Here is a 19,376-nt window from a genome sequence, read left to right as displayed (position 1 = left end):
AACTGAAAGAGAATAAATAAATGAATATGAAAAAGAAAGAAATAGAATACAAAGAAAATGCACAGTTCATAGGTGCAGCCCAGTGAATTATTACAAAGTGAACACACCTGAGCAACTACTGCCCAGGTCAAGAAAAAGGATGGGCCCAGGAGGCACCCTCTTCCTGCCCAAAGTAACCATTCTCCTGATGCCCATAGATTAGTTTTGCCTCCTTTAAAAGTTTTAACTCTTAAGACTTCAAAACTAATTTTAAATTTACCCTTTAGCATGTACGGTTCTATGAGGCTTGATAAATGTGTATTGTGTTTATCATAATCTCAGCCAAGACACAGAACAGTTCCATCTTTCCCCAAATTCCCTTGTGCCCTTTGCAGGCAACCCTTGTCCCCACCCACAGTTCTTAGAAACCATTGATCTGCTTTCTTTCCTTATATTTTTACCTATTCTAGAATTTCACATATATGGAATGAGCCAATATGTCGCTCATTCAACATAATGTTTGTGAGGCTCATCTATGATGTGTACAGTAGTTCATTTTCACAGCTGTATGAATACACCACAATTTTTCTACATCATTGTATGAATATAATATAATGTATTTATCCACTGTATTGTTGATGTACATTTGGGTTGTTTCCAGTTTGGGGCTATTACAAATAATGCTGCTAGAGACATTCTTACGCATACCTTTTCATGCTCACTGCATGCATCTCCTTTATGGCTTAGTGGTCCTAAGGTCATGAAGATGAACTCCTTAGTTTCTAGAAGTTTCATTGCACCTTTCACACTTATCTACAATTAGCCTGGAATGCATATTTATATGAGGTGTGATGTGAGGTAGGGGCTCAAGTTTCTTTTTTCTTCTTCTTACATAGATATCCAGTTGACCTAGCACCATTAATTGAAAGTAAGTCCTTTCCACTCGCTCTGCGGCGCCACCATTGAAATAAATGAACTGTCCATATACGTGTAGATTAGTTTCTGGACTCTCCATTCTGTTTTATCATCTATTTGTCTTAATCCTCCCACTTTTTCTTCTTTTTCAAGATTTTTCTCGGTTATTCTTGACTCTCAGAATTTCTACATAACTTTTAGGCTCCTTTCTGGGCTTACCCGTGCTTGGATCCCAGCTCCTGACCCGGTGCCTGGCGCACAGTAGGAACTGAATGAATAGCTGTTGTATGAATGGGAGTGACCTCGGGATCTTTCAGCACGCCCACTTCCACCCCACGCTTCTATCCCGCTGCCCCCAGAGGCGCAACTGTACACTGCAAGGAGGCTGCTCCCCGGCGGAGCACGTCATTTTCCTCCCGACACGGGTGGATCCCGAGCCGGTTCTCTCCGCCCCGCCCGCGCCCCGCCCCGCCCCGCCCCGCCGGAAGGACGATCTCGCCACCTCTTGAACTTGGTGGTGGCAGCGCAGGGATGGCGGCGGGGATGGGGGCTCCGGGACGCGGCGGCCCCGGCATGGACGCCCGGCTGGACCAGGAGACGGCCCGGTGGCTGCGATGGGACAAGGTGAAGGGCGCTGGGGGGCCGGGAGCGCCCGGAGGAGGTGCAGGACCCCCTGCCCGCTCCTCGGGCGCCGCGCCGCCTTTCCTGCGGCGAGTGCCGGTGCAGGCGCTTCCTTCCTTCCCTCCCTTCCGCCCCGCGGGGCCGCGCTGGTCCTGCCGGAAGACCGAGGAGGAGGACGTGGCGGCGGCAAGGCCTCGTCGGTGTGGCTGGTTTGTGGCACATTTGAAGTTTGTCCAGGAAAGGTTGTCCCGGGACAAAATCAGCCATCCGGCGGGCGGGGACTGCAAGTTCGGGAGCGGGGCAGCGAGCGGGGTTGGTCTGAATGCGGCGGGGCTCAGGGGTCTTGTCTAATTGAGGCGAGCGCGCGTTCCTGCCACTCAGACCGCGGGCTCGTCCGCTGCAGTCCGCAGTGCGTCCGCCACCGACCCCTATTTGTCCCCGCCTGTTCCTCAAACTCCCGGGTACTTGGCGGAGCAACATTCCCAGGCGCTGGGTTGCAAACGTGGATCCTTTCGGTTGGACCCGCTTGGCTTCAGGCGTTTTTCTCAGGTCTCAGACTTTGCTGAGAAGAAGAAGGGGGAACCCCTTGGACACAGCACCCTAGCTTTTCACTCTCTTAGGTGTTGGAGCAAACAGAGAAGCAGGGACCGAGCTCCGGACATCACTCCCTGTCTCCTTTCTAACCTGAGTCTCTCGTTTCCTACTTGTTACGTCGTGCACGCTGTTTGTATTCCCGGAAAGTTCCTCTCAGCTCTCTTCTGCTGAACTTGTTTCTCATGTCGTTACTTATGTTTCAGGTCTGAACTTAAATGTGGCTTATGCAGAGAGGGCTTCCCTGGCTTCCAAGGGTAAATTATTTCTCTCTAATACTCTCACTAAACAGACTGTTCTTTTTCCTCATAGCTCTTAGCGATTGGCCAAAAACAAAAACAAAAACACTTGCTTGTGGGTTTATTTGTTACTGGGCCCCAGCAAATCATATAGCTGGTGCTGCGCACTCATTCACGAAATTCCATGGTCCATAGTCCTGCACAGTGCATTACTGTGCACTGAAATAGTAGAGACCTGAAATATTTGAGTCAGTGAGGAAGACTACAAGCCCTTTCTGCAGGGGCCAGGCCTTCCTCTTCACCCTCGGGGCCCCCCACTTCACGTGAAATGCCAGCACATCGTGTTTCTGATGCTACTGGCAACTCCTTGGGTGGTTTTTCTTTGTAATTCTTGTGAATTCTTTAGCGGAGGAAAAGGTCTCCATTTCTGATAACTCACTACCTGGCAGTGAGTAGAAATCTTTTGAATCCACAGTTGGTAATGAATTAGTTTCATAAAACTTTCCCTTTGAAGAAATAAAAACCCAGTTTCCACAAAATGTTGTATCTTTGTATACAGAGAGAGTACCTCACTGGATAGAGGTGAGGGGGTGTTGTCCTTTTCATCTTTTTGCTACCACTCCTCTTGTTCTTTCCTCTCTCAATTTTTCCTTTGGCTTGAAACAGGCACCCAGAGGGAACTTCCTGCCAGCTAAAAGCATTGCAGCCCTGTAGTCTGATTGCCCCAAGGGTGACGGGGCACCAGCAGGTACCCTCTGAGCATTTCCACTGTGCCTCCATTCCTGTTCCTCTGGGTGCTGACAAATGTGTCACTGCCACGTATGACTCTGATCGCTGCTGACCTCTTGATTTTTTTATGCTTACCTTTCTGCCTCCTTTGGTTTCTCTCAAGCTATTAGGTCTTTTATAGATATCAAAGGCCAGTTAGGATTTTCCAAATCTACACTGTGAATGAAAGAATCACTGGATATTGGGTGTGACCTTGAAGTCTCTGTTTTCTCATTCACTCAGCAAGTATTTATTGAACCTCTTTTACATTGCAGATCTGAGCCCTAACTTGCAGGCACCTAACAATCTGATAGGTCAGATTGTGCTCTGTGGTCAGTGGCTATTGCTTTTAACCAAAAAGGTGGGCTTTTACTTGTTTCCTTTTGAATCTGGAACAATCTGAAAATGTGGGCTTAATTCCAAAAGGCAGCATTTTATTGCAGTAGCATTTCAAAGTTTAATTATGTGGCCATGTTTTGCCTGCATGGTCATCCACTGAGGTGATTACTGTAAGATAGAATATAAAGTACTTACTTTTTTTTACCCTGAATCCTTAATTTAAAAATTTGTTATGGAATTAATGTAATTGTCGTTTTTCTCCATGCTTAACATTTTATGCAACTATTGCACAAAAAAAGGGCAATTTAAAATGAACTTAAATGGTTCATGTGAGTGTCTGTTTGAAGCAGTTAATGTAATATGAAAGGTACTAAGTTAATGCTTACATATACAGTTTAAGCAGGACACTTAATCTCTGAGGCTTCCCCATCTATGAAATGGGGTTTTTGTTATTTGCCTGCCTCTTATAGTCATTGCAAGATTCAAATTTGACCAGGTATGTGAAAGTATTTTACAACTTATAGGGCTTCCCTGGTGGCGCAGTGGTTGAGAGTCCGCCTGCCAATGCAGGGGACACGGGTTCGTGCCCCGGTCCGGGAAGATCCCACATGCCGCGGAGCGGCTGGGCCCGTGAGCCATGGCCGCTGAGCCTGCGCGTCCGGAGCCTGTTGCTCCGCAACGGGAGAGGCCACAACAGTGAGAGGCCCGCGTACTGCAAAAAAAAAAAAAAAACAACAACTTATAAAACACTACCAAAGTAAGGTGTTGATTTAAATTATATACGCTATCACTCTGGGAAAATTTGAAGACATTAGGGAAGAAAATGAACATTTGATTATTACTAGGTGCCAGATAGAAAAGGGTGTTTTACATGAATTTAATGTAAACCACCTTGTAAGGAAGGTTATAGATTGTTCCCATTTTAGAGATGAGGAAACTGAGAATTCAAGAAGCTAAATAATCTGCCCAACAGTATAGAGTTGGTGAGTGGTGGTGTTGCTGGGATTCTATTCTGAGTGTTAGATCCCAGAACCTGTATGTTCATTCCATTTCTCCAAAAGTGCTTACCTTTGTAGGAAAGAAAATAATACTTACATTATAAAGGAAAAACTATTTCCTTTTACTCACAATACTTCTGATACCAAATGTGTGAGTTTTTCACACCGTGCTAGTTTCCATTTCTCTGTGAACACCAACTGGGTGTCCAACAATTTAACTCAGTACAGAGTTAGCACAGACCCTCCAGCTTCAGGGCTTAGTCCCACAATATTGTCCCCACTTCAGATACCTGCAAAAGTCCCAGGTTGTCACCTCTCCTTCTGACCAACCAGTGATAAACCAGGGGTCTCGTGACCCCCTTCTTGGGTTTGGTAGTTGGAGGACAGCTCACAGAACTCAGGAAGGCACTTTACTTACTATTACCAATTTTATTATGAAGGACACAACTCAAGAACAGCCAGTTGGAAGAGATCCATAGGGCAAAGTATGGTGGGAAGGAGTGCAGAGCTTCAGTGCTCCTACATAGGCATGATTGATTAAATGATCAGTGATTGAACTTAATCTCCAGCACCTCCCCTTCTTGGAAGTCAGGGGGTGGGGCTGAAAGTTCCAACCATCTAATCACTTGGTTGGTTCCCAAGAGTCACATCAGTAGAATAAACTCAGGTATGGATGAAACGGGTTCGTTATGAATAACAAAAGATGCTCCTTTCATCCTAATCATTCAGGAAATTTCAAGGGTTTTATGACCTCTTTGCCAGGAACTAGGAACAAAAACTAAATAAAAACGTTATATCACAATATCATGCATTATAATTTTTAAAGGACCAACTTCATATTTCAGATTTTAAAAGCATCAGAAAATTGAAAAGCCTCTACGTGTATATGTATGCATGTATATATGCTTTTCAAATACATACATATACATATATTATAATATATATATATTTTTTCTCCTATAGGTTAGAGTTATCGTGAGGTTTTTCTTATATTTCTGATTTTTCGTTACGTTATTCACCTGGTATGTACATTTCTGTTTTGCAGAATCCCTTAACTTTGGAGTCAGTGAAACAACTAATTGCAGAAGGTAATAAAGAAGAACTGCAGAAATGTTTTGGGGCTCGAATGGAGTTTGGGACAGCTGGCCTCCGAGGTGCTATGGGAGCAGGAATTTCTTGTATGAATGACTTGACCATCATCCAGACTACACAGGTGCCACATTTTTATATTTCTTAGTTATTCTTAACATAGTCCCAGTGCTAAAAGATAAACTGAAGCGTATTAAAAAGTTTAAGAGTTTATTTGAGCAAAAATCTACTTGAATCAGGCAATTCCAAACTGGTTAGGAGCTGCTGGGGAGAAAAAATTTTTCCTTTACGCTTACAGATTCTTTGGCTGGTATTAATTAAAGTGGCATAAGACAGATTAACAGGAGAAAACAAATTTAATTACATACATATGGGAGCCTCATAAAGACAATGAGACACAAGGGCAGATTTAGCAGTTGAGGCTTCAAAGTGGAGAATGACAATAGAAGGACTTTTCAAATATATATGTATATTTATATATACAGACATATATGCATATGTGTGTGTGTATATATAGGATTTTTTTGGTTTTTTTCTTTTTTTTTGAGGTACACGGGCCTCTCACCGTTGTGGCCTCTCCCATTGCAGAGCACAGGCTCCGGATGCGCAGGCTCAGTGGCCACGGCCCACAGGCCTAGCCGCTACGCGGCATGTGGGATCCCCCCGGACCGGGGCGCGAACCCGTGTCCCCTGCATCGGCAGGTGGACTCTCAACCACTGCGCCACCAGGGAAGGCCTATATATGTTTTTATAGCTATATTTTTCACAGGGCAGTAGAAGAGCAGATGTTTGATAGTTAATGTTTACCTGCCATACAGATAGCTCTTTCAGATTAAAAGTTATCTCTGATAATAGTTACCTTTCGGACTTCCCTGGTGGCACAGTGGTTAAGAATCAGCCTGCCAATGCAGGGGACATGGGTTCAACCCCTGGCCCGGGAAGATCCCACATGCCGCAGAGCAACCAAGCCCGTGCACCGCAACTACTGAGCCTGTACTCTAGAGCCTGTGAGCCACAACTATGGAGCCTTCATGCCACAACTACTGAAGCCCGCATGCCCTAGAGCCTGCACGCCTCAACTACTGAGCCCTTGTGCTGCAACTACTGAAGCTTGTGTGCTCTAGGAACCGTGTGCCACAACTACTGAGCCTGCGTGCTGCAACTACTGAAGCCCACGTGCCTAGAGCCTGTGCTCTGCAACAAGAGGAGCCACCACAATGAGAAGCCCGCACACCGCAGCAAAGAGTAGCCCCTGCTTGCCACAACTAGAGAAAGCCCATGTGCAGCAACGAAGACCCAACACAGCCAAAAATAAAAATTAACTTTAAAAAAAAAAAGTTCCCTTTCTGGGTCAGGCTCCATATCTAAATTCTTCTAGGTAGTTAAGGAAGAGGTGAAAGTTTTTCTTCAGTCTGTTGGGTCTTGATTGGCCTCATTTCAAAATGATCCACATGCCAGAGTGACATGTTTTGGGGTCACATATTCTGCTCCCCCTCAGAGCGCTCCACTAACAAGAACTGGGGGAAAGACTTATAGAGAAGAGGCAGAAGCAAAGCAAGGAAATTAATAGATTGGCTACAGCTCAAGTGGGTGCCGTATTTGGGAAAGCCTTGCTGGCTGTTCGTGATTGGCTGTCCTTAAGCTGCGATTTCTTAACCTTGAGGTTTTTACAGGCTTAGGTTTTGGCTTGCTTAGTAGGCTGCTAAGGCATTAAAGCCATCTCAGTCCACTGGCCTCCTTGTTTAATTAATTTGACTCCAGGCTCCTTTTGTATTTGACAGACCTAATTTGTTTTAATTATGGATGAGTCTTGTGGGTTTGCCTAGGCACAGGGAATCACACGTTTACTCCATAAAGTTAGGCTTGCACAGTCAGCTGAAGCAGTACCTTTTCAAACTCATGCAGCAGTTCATTCATTCGTTCATTTATTCATTCAACAGAGCTTTATTGGGTGCCAGGCATCAGGGATATAATAATGACTGAAAGAGACAGATTTCCTCATGGAGCTTTCATTCCAGTGCCAATCCACCAACTAAGCTGACCGACTCTTGTGTTCTTGTAATGTTTGTTATGGTTGTACAGATGCAAGCATTGAAAAGCTTTTCTAACTGCCAGAATAACCAAGAGTTATTAGTTCTATTTAGTTTTAATTTACAGCATAGGTGGAAATTATTGCCGAGTTCCCTTGCCTTCATTTGTGAATTTTACACTTAGAGTCCAGACCCAACTTTTAGGAATAAGGATGAAGCCTTTGATAAAACAGCTGATGCCGAGTGTCGAGAGTTCTGTTTATGAGGGAAATGAAGTGGAACAGATTGTTCTGTTTCTTCAACTGCTTAGACTTGTTAAAATTGAAGGTCACTTTAGTTCCAGGAAAGAAGACGTTGGGAAAATTGACTACTGGTGATTACGTGTACTTTCCGTGTACCTCCCAACGTAAAGGCAGAGTTGGGCATGTTCTGGCAAAACCCTAAGAAGGAACTCTTGCATAAGGGTACAGAGTTGCCATGGGAACACACTACTGTTAAGCAGTAGGGCTCCCTAGGTCTTTTTGGAGGGAAGGCTTAGAATAAAGTGAGCCTGGGAATCCTGTTCTGGTTTATGGATAACATGGGATCATGATGATGGATAAGGCTGCCCTCTGCTCTGGTCACTAGGGCATACAACAGATCACGCAAAACATAGTAGTCTTAAACAACAACATTTATTTTGCTCACAGATCTGTAATGTGGGTGGAGCTCAGTGGGGACAGCTCATCTCTGCTGCATTTGGCATCACGGGGGCCAGCTTGGAGCCTGGAGTCATCTGAAAACTCCGTGCTTGCTGGTCTCTGGTGCGAACTCTCATCCTATTGGTGCCCCCAAATTCACCTGGTTGTATTTAAGAAGTAGGTGCATGTGAGTCAAGAACAACCCACTAGGAAACAGGATAGAGACTAGAGGGAAATTTTTGTATTGTTTGCCTCATTGACAGAGGTTATAGTTTCCGTTTAGGTTACTTAACTGAGCCATTACACATCAGTGATAGAGAACTCATTAGCCATTCTGTCTTTGGATCGTTCTCATTAAAGAATGGTTTCTTTATTTTGAGCCAAATCTATCTTTCTGTAGCTTTTACATATTGGTCATAGTTTGACCTTTTGAAGGTATATAAAGTTTGTTTCTTACGCTCTATGGTAATATTTCCATCCCTCAGTGAGTCTCTTCTCAGGAAAAAGCATGCCCCCTTCCCTTAGCCATGCTCTCAGGTCCTCAGCCTCAGCAGGCCCCAGAGTTTTTTAGAGCAATTTGGAGATGATAGGGATTTTACACTAAGGCTGAAAGTTTTTATGCCCCCCTTGAACACTAGGGCCACACACAGGGGTCAACCTGGGCCAGGGAGAGAGCACTGTCACTGTTGTAAGCCTTAGAGTGTGAGCATCTGCGTACCATCAGGGGACCCCACAAAACCAGTACACGTGTTCTTATTACCTCATATCCCTCAACCTCAGAAGATATGCCCAATGCAGTATTCTTGCACAAGAAAAACTGAAGGATTTCTAAATTGGCATCACTCTGGCAACAAAGCTGTGAAGTATTGCCCTACCAAAAATTAGAGTTACAATTACTTTTTATAAGACTTCCTTCAATCAAAGTGAAATAAGTAGTATGAACCATCATTATAACCCAATCAACCAGAGTTCTTTTTGTTCTGTAATAAAACCTATTTTGTCGAGTAATCTAAACCTCTTGAATTCAAAGTTCACTGTTTTCTAATCTTCTGTATTTCAGACTGATGTGATGTTATTGCACCCACTAAGATGCAGGAATTGTGTGTTCCACCATTTCTAGGCAGGTGGGAATAGCCCATACTCTGCACAATTTTAATTTGTATAATGGTGGACTGATAGAGCCTCCTTAAGACCTCCCTGCTTGAAAACAATATCACAAGCAGAACAAGTTTAGATCAGTTAACTGTCGAAATCTTAACTGTTGAAATCTTAACTGTCGAATTTCTTTTACCTACTGATGTACAGGGCAGGTAGAAATGTCTGAAACACTTCCCTGTCCTCAGACATTTTAGGCTAGTGTAAAATGAATACAGGCTTTGAAGAAAAATGACAGTAAAAATGATGCTCATAACAGCAAACACACAGTGCTTCCTTGGTGTCGGATTCTCAGCACTTGGCATGTTTTAACTCATTTAGCCCTTTGAAGTAGGTACTATTGTTATTCCCTCTTCCCAGAAGAGGAAACTGAGGCACTGAGAGATTAAGGAACTTGTCATTTGCTTGTAGGTGGGGGTAGAGTACAAGCCCACAGAGTCTGTGTGCTTTTAACCCAGCACTGAACCACCTCTAACCAGACGCAGGCACAAATCTAGGCTCTGCTATTCGTGTGTCTGAAACTGGGCAAGTCACCGAGCCTCTCCGAGTTCTAGCTTTTCCATCTGTAAAATGAGGTTTCTTGGCCAAGCTGATCTGGGATTAGTGATAATAAATACTAAGTGTCCAACACATTACCTGATACATACAGATAGAAAATAAATACAGCTGTTATTTTCCTATTGTTCAGTATATATATAATATATATATAGTGTGTGTGTTAAAACATATAGTGTACTCTTTGAATCCATGGGGTATTTTTTAGGGATTTTGTAGATACCTGGAAAAGCAATTCAGTGACCTTAAGCAAAGAGGTGTTGTGATCAGCTATGATGCTCGAGCCCATCCGGCAAGTGGAGGCAGCAGCAGAAGGTATGTAAAGATATTTCGGAAACTTTTTTTGTAGTGTATTTTGTAGTTTTAGGTGTAATCACCATTTCAATATGTTGACTTTAAATATGTTTTTCAGCTACATGGCTTAACTATGAAACTGATGGGTAGATTCTTTTGTAACTTTTAAGAATTCTGGCTTTATGTTTGGGTTAAGAAGATAAAATTATTTAGACAATGTAGAACTTAGTACCTATCTGAGGTAATTGTTTTAACTGGCAATGTTATTTCTCCCTCTCACTTTCTTCCTTTTATGTAAATTCTTTTCTTCCGCTATTTATAAGCCTCATGAGCTCCTTCCCATTCCTAAATGCCCCCTGCAAGCTGCATTCTTGTAACATTCCCAGACCAATGAGACTGTCTTATGGAGCTGTAGGCAGGTGATGATGGTGATGGTGGGGATGGTGGTGGTGGTGGTGGTGGTGGTGGTGGAGGAGGTGGTGGTGATGTGGTGGAGGAGGTGGTTGTGATGTGGTGGTGATGGTGGTGGTGGTGGTGATGGTTGTGGTGGGGGGGAGGTGGTGATGGAGGAGGTGGTGGTGATGGAGGAGGTGGTGGTGATGGAGGAGGTGGTGGCGGTGGTGGTGATGGTTGTGGTGGTGGTGGTGGTGGAGGAGGTGATGGTGATGGTGGTGGAGGAGGTGGTTGTGATGTGGTGGTGATGGTGGTGGTGGTGGTGATGGTTGTGGTGGGGGGGAGGTGGTGATGGAGGAGGTGGTGGTGGCGGTGGTGGTGATGGTTGTGGTGGGGGGAGGTGGTGGTGGAGGAGGTGGTGGTGGCGGTGGTGGTGGTGGTTGTGGTGGTGGCGGTGGTGGTGGTGGTGGTGGTGGTGGTGGTGGAGGAGGTGGTGGGGGAGGAGGTGGTGGTGATGGTTGTGGTGGTGGGGGAGGTGGTGGTGGTGGTGGAGGAGGTGTTGGTGGTGGTGGTGGTGGTGGAGGAGGTGGTGGTGGAAGAGGTGGTGGTGGTGGTGGTGATGGTGGTGGTGGAGGAGGTGGTGGTTGGGAGGTGGTAGTGGTGGAGGAGGTGGTGGTGGTGGTCGTGGTGGTGGTCGTGGTGGAGGAGGTGGTGGTGGTGGTTGTGGAGGAGCTGGTGGTGATGGTGATGGCGGTGCTGGTGGTGGAGGAGGTGGTGGTTGGGAGGTGGTAGTGGTGGAGGAGGTGGTGGTGGTGGTCGTGGTGGTGGTCGTGGTGGAGGAGGTGGTGGTGGTGGTTGTGGAGGAGCTGGTGGTGATGGTGATGGCGGTGCTGGTGGTGGAGGAGGTGGTAGTGGAGGTGGTGATGGTGGTAGAATCATTTGAGTGCTGAATTTGAGTTAGGCACCTAGGTACTCACTCGTTTGGCCCTCACCAAACCTGTAAAGTATGTACTTTTATCTCTTTGCTCTAATATCATAAAGTGAGAGAAGGCAACACAATTTAAACATAAAGAGGCTGACACCAGGGGTTAGCAAACTGTTTCTCTAAAGGGCAAATAGTAAATATCTTATACACCGTGGGCTGCACAGTCTCTGTCACAACCATTCAACTCTGCCATGTAGCATAAAAACAGCCATGAACAATTCATGACTGAATGGGCATGGCAGTGTTCCAGTAGAACTTTATTTACAAAATGGGCTGGAGTTTGCCAATCACTGCTCTTAATCACATTATATGACCCTCTTTTTTACTTGAACACTTCCTCTATTATGTTGAAGTTTTTTAATATTTCCAAAATATAAGTATTAGTAGTTTCTTAGATTGGAAGAACATACCAATGTTTAATATTAATGAAAAGTCTCATAACTTTACAGTGCTGGATGAATTCATAGAGTCCTAATCTTTGCTTCTCAGTAGCTTCTAGTCTAAGAGAGAAACATTAATGGGAACAAATGTGTGGCTGTGAGGAAGGGAGCATGGCCAGGGCAAAATACCAGACGACATCAGCTCCTAGGTTGAACTCAGGGTGATATAAAATATTGGGTCTTCAGCTGCAGGCTCAAAAATGTGATTTTTGTCAATAAAGCAAGAGAGAAGCTGTATCTTTCAAGGACTGATGCTTATGAACTATATTCACAAGAGAGTAGTGTAGAATAAACCTCAGAATATCAGTTTGTCAATTTCAGTTAGTGAATTTACAGTGAGAATTACATCATAAGCATGCTTTACCAGCAGGTCAGACCCTCCGGTCAAAGCATGCACAGTGCATATATGTGGCTAACTGCCTGTTTAGCTTCTCAGATTTCTTCTCCTTAGGCTGACTACCCTGCTTCAGGTTGACACATCTTTCATATATGTTAACATTGTCAATTAAGGTGCAGCTGTTTCTTGCTCTGGCCTTGGGGCCATATCAGTTCCTTAAAGTGACCGATGTTACTGATTCTGTTTGTTTATGGTTCAAGTCTCAGAGTTTGATAGAATGGGATGGAGTGGAGCTCAGGGTCGCTGTCTGTCACCTACAGCAAGCAAGATATTTACAGGTTGTAACAATTACTAACCAGTATATAGTAAAACACTCATGATGAGGAAATGGACATTTTCTTTTTTTTTTTAATTTACTTATTTATTTTATTTATCTTTGGCTGCAGTGGGTCTTCATTGCTGTGCACAGACTTTCTCTAGTTGTGGTGAGCGGGGGCTACTCTTCGTTGCGGGTTGTGGGCTTCTCGTTGCGGTGGCTTCTCTTGTTGCGCAGCATGGGCTCTAGGCACATGGGCTTCCGTAGTTGTGGCTCACGGACTCTAGAGCACAGGCTCAGTAGTTGTGTGGCTCGCGGGCCCTAGAGCACAGGCTCAGTAGTTGTGGCGCACAGGCTTAGTTGCTCTGTGGCTTGTGGGATCTTCCCGGACCAGGGCTCGAACCCGTGTCCCCTGCATTGACAGGCAGATTCTTAACCACTGCGCCACCAGGGAAGCCCGACATTTTCTTAAAGAGTCGGAAACTATTGCAGTCTCAGAATTTTACCTAAGGAAATGTTGATTAGTTCTTTAATCTTACAGTTTTAAATATCTGGTGGGAAACATAAGCAATAACTGTTAAGTATATGCAAAGAACACACTGAATCTTTTTTCGTGCACATTTGTAACTTAATTCATATATATCATGTATATATCGTAGGTATGTTGAGTGTCTCCTTTGCCAGCTTTAAGAAAGCGCCTTTAAAGTCAGCCTGAAAACATGCTACACATTTCATGAGGGTAAAAGTGACTCAGTACCTTCCAGTGAATACAATGTGGATTTAATTCAGATTGTTAGTTAAGTTGTTTTTGCTAAATTTTGTTATTTTTATGACTTTCCCCTATGTAGAGGTATTTTTTTTAATTGTCAAAATCATTTTCGTATTACTCTTGATCCTAGGAATTTTGACGCTTGAGTTGTTAAATAGCTCTTTTTGCCCCAGCCAGCTCCCGAAATAGTGTTCCATGAAGTCAGTGCTCAAGAACTGTTTGGGAGAATGATCAAATATTTTGTTTGTTTAATCCTGTAATAGTGTGGTGTTGTTCTTTGGTAGTAAATTGCTCAATTGTTGTGATGAAGTACTTTAGTCCATGCATGAAGAAAGACCCAGTGCCATGTTCTATGTCCTGCCCTAAGTCAGGTGCTGTGGAAGTTGAGAACTATGTCAAAGAGTCAAAGATTTAAGTCTTCTTCTAAGGGCTGAATGGAGCCAAGATGTATATATGTCATATACATGTCAGATGCATATATGTGTTACACATATATCACATACACACACATGCCAATGTGCCGTATGTTTTGTAGAGGACAACATCGAATCAAATACGAGTCTTCATGGCATATACTGGATAGTGACAGCTTTAGACTCAGGTTTCTCTTGCCAAGTGACTTGGTACTGGGCCAGATAACTCTCTATTGTGGGCACTGCCCTGTGCATTGTGGGATGATTTACAGCATCCCTGGCCTCCGTCCACTAGCTGCCACTAGCGCTCTACCCTGATGACAACCAAAAATGTCTCCAGACGATTCAAATGTCCCGTGGGGGCAGCATCGGCCTCCGCTGAGACCCCCTGAGAGGGAAGAGAGCTGAGAGACTCGGGTGCAGGCCTGGGTCAGCCGCTGAGTGGCTCGTGGACATGGGACAAGTCATATGTCCTTTCTTGGCTTTAGTCCCATTTCTGTAAAACAAAGGGGTGGAGTGAGATGACTCCCAAGGTTCCTCCAGCCTTAATGTTCTCTGCCAGCAGAAGTAAAATAAACGTTTTCTTCGACCTGGCTGCCGTTCTCAGCCTAAAGAAATGGTTGGACCTTCATTTCCTTCTTTATTGTCACCCACGGTCCTGACAGCTCTACTTTCCTTTTCTCCTCCATCACTCTGCATTTCCAGATTCGCCCGACTTGCTGCCACTACGTTTATCACCCAGGGGATTCCTGTGTACCTCTTTTCTGATATAACCCCAACCCCCTTTGTGGTAAGTAACTCTTTCCTCTTGTAATTTCCTGTCATGGAATCAGAGATGGGACATGGCCGAGTTTTACAGTCTTCAGTGCTCTTGGGATTCAGGTGTTTGAAAGATAGAAGGGCTCCTTGCCTTTTATCAGGAATTCTCCCTCCTCTCCAGGACTGTTCCTCCCACATCCTAGTAATATTCTCTGGTATTCAACTTTTGATTCATCCAAATTGATTTTTTTTTTTCTTGCGGTACGCAGGCCTCTCACTGTTGTGGCCTCTCCTGTTGCGCAGCACAGGCTCCGGACGCGCAGGCCCAGCGGCCATGGCTCACGGGCCCAGCCGCTCCGCGGCATGTAGGATCCTCCCGCACCGGGACCTGTGTCCCCTGCATCGGCAGGTGGACTCTCAACCACTGCGCCACCAGGGAAGCCCCAAATTGATTTTTTTAATGCAATTTTTCTTTTACTTGCATTCGAAGGATATTTTAGCTAGTTAGCAAAATGTCTTTTGTTTGTCTGTTTGCTTTTTAATTTGGTTTGTATTCTTTTTTCCCAGCTATCACAGTTAGGAAACTTCTTGGGTCTAAATCTGAATTCAACTCAAACCATGTCTTATCATGAAAATTTTTGACAAGTTGGTGTGCCAACTTTTTATACAAATGTTTCATTCTAAATCCTATTCATGGCCAGTATAAGAAGCATACTTGGCATGTTTTAGTAAGATTTTTATCAAATTCTTATTGTAGCAGAATCTAAAGAAAAGGACAATAGGGACTGTGACAGCTATTGCTTTTAAGTAGATAGAGCACAGTTCTTGAGCACTAACTTCATGTTAAGAGTGGAGCCAGGGGCTTCCCTGGTGGCGCAGTGGTTGAGAGTCCGCCTGCCGATGCAGGGGACACGGGTTCGTGCCCCGGTCTGGGAAGATCCCACATGCCGCGGAGCAGCTGGGCCCGTGAGCCATGGCCGCTGAACCTGCGTGTCCGGAGCCTGTGCTCCACAACGGGAGAGGCCACAACAGTGAGAGGCCCGCGTACTGCAAAAAAAAAAAAAAAAAAAAAGAATGGAGCCAGATGCTAAGCATAAATGTTTTTAGATACTAAACCAAAAACATGGTTTGAATGCACTTAGTTCCATCAAGTAGAAATGAGAGTGTGTAAATAAAAAAGTAAGCTCCACTAGCTTTGTGTTTACTGTCTCTAGTGCACTGACAGGTAGGTGCAACACCTCCTAGATTGTAAATATCCCAGTAGGCACTCAATGTCACATCCAGATGTGGTTCAAGTTTTATTGTTTGATGGAAAAATTGCAATGTGTTCAAGCATCATTGGTCTTCTGTACTATATAAGTGTTGATAGCTATTACTTTTATATCAGACATGAATTAAATGAGTGTCTCATGGTCATTTGCCCACATAGTGGAGTGATTCTCCCTTTTTCTTTGCTCCAGGAAACCTGGGGAATGTGAGATAACTCCTAGGGGGGACAAGTGACCACAGTGATTCTTGGTGGGAGGGCGGAAGCGGACAGGCAGGTAGAATCTCAGGATGCCTGTGTAGAGTAAATCTCATGTGCAGCCACGGGGCGCATAAGCCTACCCTCTCCGCATTTGGGGAAGTAGTCTTGTAAAGATGCGAGCTAAGTAGAGATGCAAGAGAGGGATAATCAGACCTGGAGTGGGAGATAAATGACAAGCTGTGAGAGCTCTCTCCATTTCTCCCACATTTTCCTCAACCTTTTCCTTAAAAGCAAATCAGGGGAAGAAGAGCAGAGGAAGCAGTTGGAGGGAATAAACTGAATCCATAAGCTGCTGTCCCAAGCAGAAGGCTTACAAGAATGTGCAGTGGAGAATCAGACCATCATATTGTTTGGAGAGTTTTCTAGCTCTACCAAGGAGAAGACAGAATAAGAAGACACCTAGGAAAATACTCACCTTCCTTATTTGAATTTTGAGCAGTGAGTTATTTCTAAAGGTAGTCAGAGTGTACTGCTTGGATGTGGCACAAAAATATTGTATGACACAATATGATGTTTATATATGATGTTTATTAAAAGGGAACACGGTACAATATATGATAGACCTTTTAAGTATATCTAATTTTTTATTTAAAACTGTTCTCCTTTCCTACTGTATTACAGCCCTACACAGTATCACATTTGAAACTTTGTGCTGGAATCATGATAACTGCCTCTCACAATCCAAAGCAGGATAATGGTTACAAGGTATTTTTATTTTTCTCTCCACACTTACGTCCTTCTATATGAATCCTATGCCTTTATGGTTTGGGAGCATGGGGAATGGATGAACTGTAAACCATCTGGATATGTTCCTGCATTCTCCAGGTCTACTGGGATAACGGGGCTCAGATCATCTCTCCTCATGATAAAGGGATTTCCCAGGCTATTGAAGAAAATCTAGAGCCATGGCCTCAAGCTTGGGACGATTCTGTAATCAATGGCAGTCCACTCTTTCATGACCCAAGTGCTTCCATCAATAAGGACTACTTTGAAGACCTTAAAAAATACTGTTTTCACAGGTAAATGGATTTAGCCAAATTCTGTTTTCATTAAATTTTCTTCTCCGTTGGTACATATACTGTAGCTGCATCTGACTTTAGAGGCTATAGGTGAGGGGCTGGCAGCTTTTCTTAGAAAGACAGATAGCGAATATTTTGTGCTTTGTGAGCCACTGTGTTACAACTACCCAACTCTGCTTTTGTAGGAAAGCAGCCATAGATCATACAGAAATGAACACATACAAACATAGCTGTGTTCCAAAAAATGTTATTTACAAAAGTAGGTGGCTGGCCCACAGGCCACGGCTGCTAACCTCTGTTGTAGATTCATGTATATGTATATGTGTATATACATATATATGCATATATTTGTGTGTGTGTGTGTGTGTGCACAAGTGTATTCATAAGATACATTGCAGGCATCAGAATTATATATGCATTTACACAGAAACGTTACACTAGCTGAGATTCCCACCAACAGTATATGATAATAGTGTATGACCCACACATTCTTACCTATACCAAGTATTAAATTTCTCCTCTTTCCCAATTTGCTGCATGAAAGTAATACCTAACTTTATTTGCATTCTTTAATTATGAATATTTTTAATATTTATTTAACCTATATCTTTCTATGTATTTGTAAAACCTCTTTGCTTGTACAGAAAACTAGACTTCATTTATTTCAAATATTGTTTTCCCTTCTGTTGTTACTTTTGGACTTTTTCATTGAAACTTTCAATTTCTGATTCCTGGGTTTTGTGTCACTATAGATTTCACTATACCAAGATTATTTTTTAAAAAAAGCACAACTCTTGTTTTGCGTTGGCTTTCATGTTGACATTTTGCTATGTTTAAATCTTTTGATTTGTTGGTGACTTTTAATTTTGTATGAAGCATAAAGTAGGAAAGCAGATTAGGTTCTTTCTAAAAAGTTGCAATTGTAACAACATATTAAACTAAAGAATCTCTTTTTCTTTGACTGATTGGAAATATCACCTTTAATCTAACAATTTCTAACATGATATATGAATGCTTATTATGTATCAGATAACTGCTACAGTCCCTTCACTTGTACTAATTAATTTAACCTCATTTTAATCATCACGGTAATGCTGACGGTAGGTTCTGGTGTATTGCCATCTTATAGATGAGAAAACTGTAACACAGAGAGGTTAAGAAAATAACCAATAGTCACACAGCTTATAAGTGGCAGAGCTCCAAGATTTAAATTTAGAGTCTGTCTCTAAATCATGTTAACCACTAAGCCTTACTGCTTCTCATATATATTTCCCGTTTCAAATTGGATCAACTTCTGGACTCTATTCTGTTCCTTTATTCTGCCTTTATATATGTAGGCCTAAACTGTTCTAATTGTGATAGCTTTATAATTCACTTTAATATCTAAGAGTGTTTTTCCAGATTTGTTCTTACTGATCTTGCATATTTATTTTTCTAGATGCATTTTATTTTCAAGGGTATGTTTGTTTTAAACTACTACTGTCTTAAGGAAGACCTTGTTCATTTATTCATTGCCAAAAGAAGTGGACAGTAACCTAAGAATCTAGCAGTCAGATCATTGGAATTTTTTAACATCTTGTGCTTACCTTTCTATAACTTCTGCTGTTAATTTTTTTCTTTTTTTTTAAGGTATGTTAATATTTTATTCATCTTCAGATTGGTTATAAATCATGCATCCTTGTCCAACACCTCCTATGGCTATGGTGTTGCTGCCCTTTCCCCTACAAATTAAGGCTTTTGTCCTTTAGGGGTGATGGGGGAGAAACATCTAGGTGGAGTTTTGTGTCCCTCCCAAGGTGGTGGATGTTCACTTCCACGCAGCCTGGATCACAAGAGATGCTTTCTTAAAGATTCTCCCCAAGCTTGGGGTCCGGAGAGAAATCTGCTGTGAATTTTGATGTACATTTTTATTCTACAGTCTCTAGATCAGGGTACTCTGCCAAACAGGATTGTTACTTGACAAAGAAAATGTTTTATTTTTTATGCATCCATGTATGGGATGTTCCATCACATTGTGTTAAAAGGGACACTTTGAAACGTGTGAAGCTAGTAAAGAGTATTTACTGGCACTGCCATGGGTGGGTACTGCCACTGGGCCAGCTGTGAAAGCTGTAGCATGAAATAAAATCCAAAAGTAAGCAGATTTGTGGAACATAACTACAGA

The 19,376-nt window shown here is 43.3% G+C and overlaps 1 protein-coding gene across 3 annotated transcripts in view; it reads left to right on the top strand.

Annotated features, from left to right (window-relative positions):
* Positions 1–1,377: 1,377 nt before the first annotated feature.
* PGM2 (phosphoglucomutase 2) overlaps positions 1,378–19,376 on the top strand; it is a 38,227-nt gene continuing 20,228 nt past the window's right edge. The window contains exons 1-6 of one of the 3 annotated variants that reach the window (XM_060148367.1): positions 1,378–1,518; positions 5,496–5,663; positions 10,168–10,274; positions 14,612–14,696; positions 16,815–16,898; positions 17,019–17,212. In XM_060148367.1, the coding sequence (XP_060004350.1) occupies positions 1,426–1,518; positions 5,496–5,663; positions 10,168–10,274; positions 14,612–14,696; positions 16,815–16,898; positions 17,019–17,212 (731 nt within the window). In that variant the 5' untranslated portion in view covers positions 1,378–1,425. Of the gene's footprint in view, positions 1,519–1,666; positions 1,725–2,318; positions 2,364–5,495; positions 5,664–10,167; positions 10,275–14,611; positions 14,697–16,814; positions 16,899–17,018; positions 17,213–19,376 lie in introns of those variants that run through there. The other 2 variants (XM_060148370.1, XM_060148369.1) reach the window with 2 other exon arrangements.

Source organism: Lagenorhynchus albirostris, chromosome 4 (assembly GCF_949774975.1).
Source record: "Lagenorhynchus albirostris chromosome 4, mLagAlb1.1, whole genome shotgun sequence".
Classification (NCBI taxonomy): domain Eukaryota; kingdom Metazoa; phylum Chordata; class Mammalia; order Artiodactyla; family Delphinidae; genus Lagenorhynchus; species Lagenorhynchus albirostris.
The sequence above is the reverse complement of the archived record's forward strand: the minus strand, read 5'-3'. Positions and strand labels throughout refer to the sequence as shown.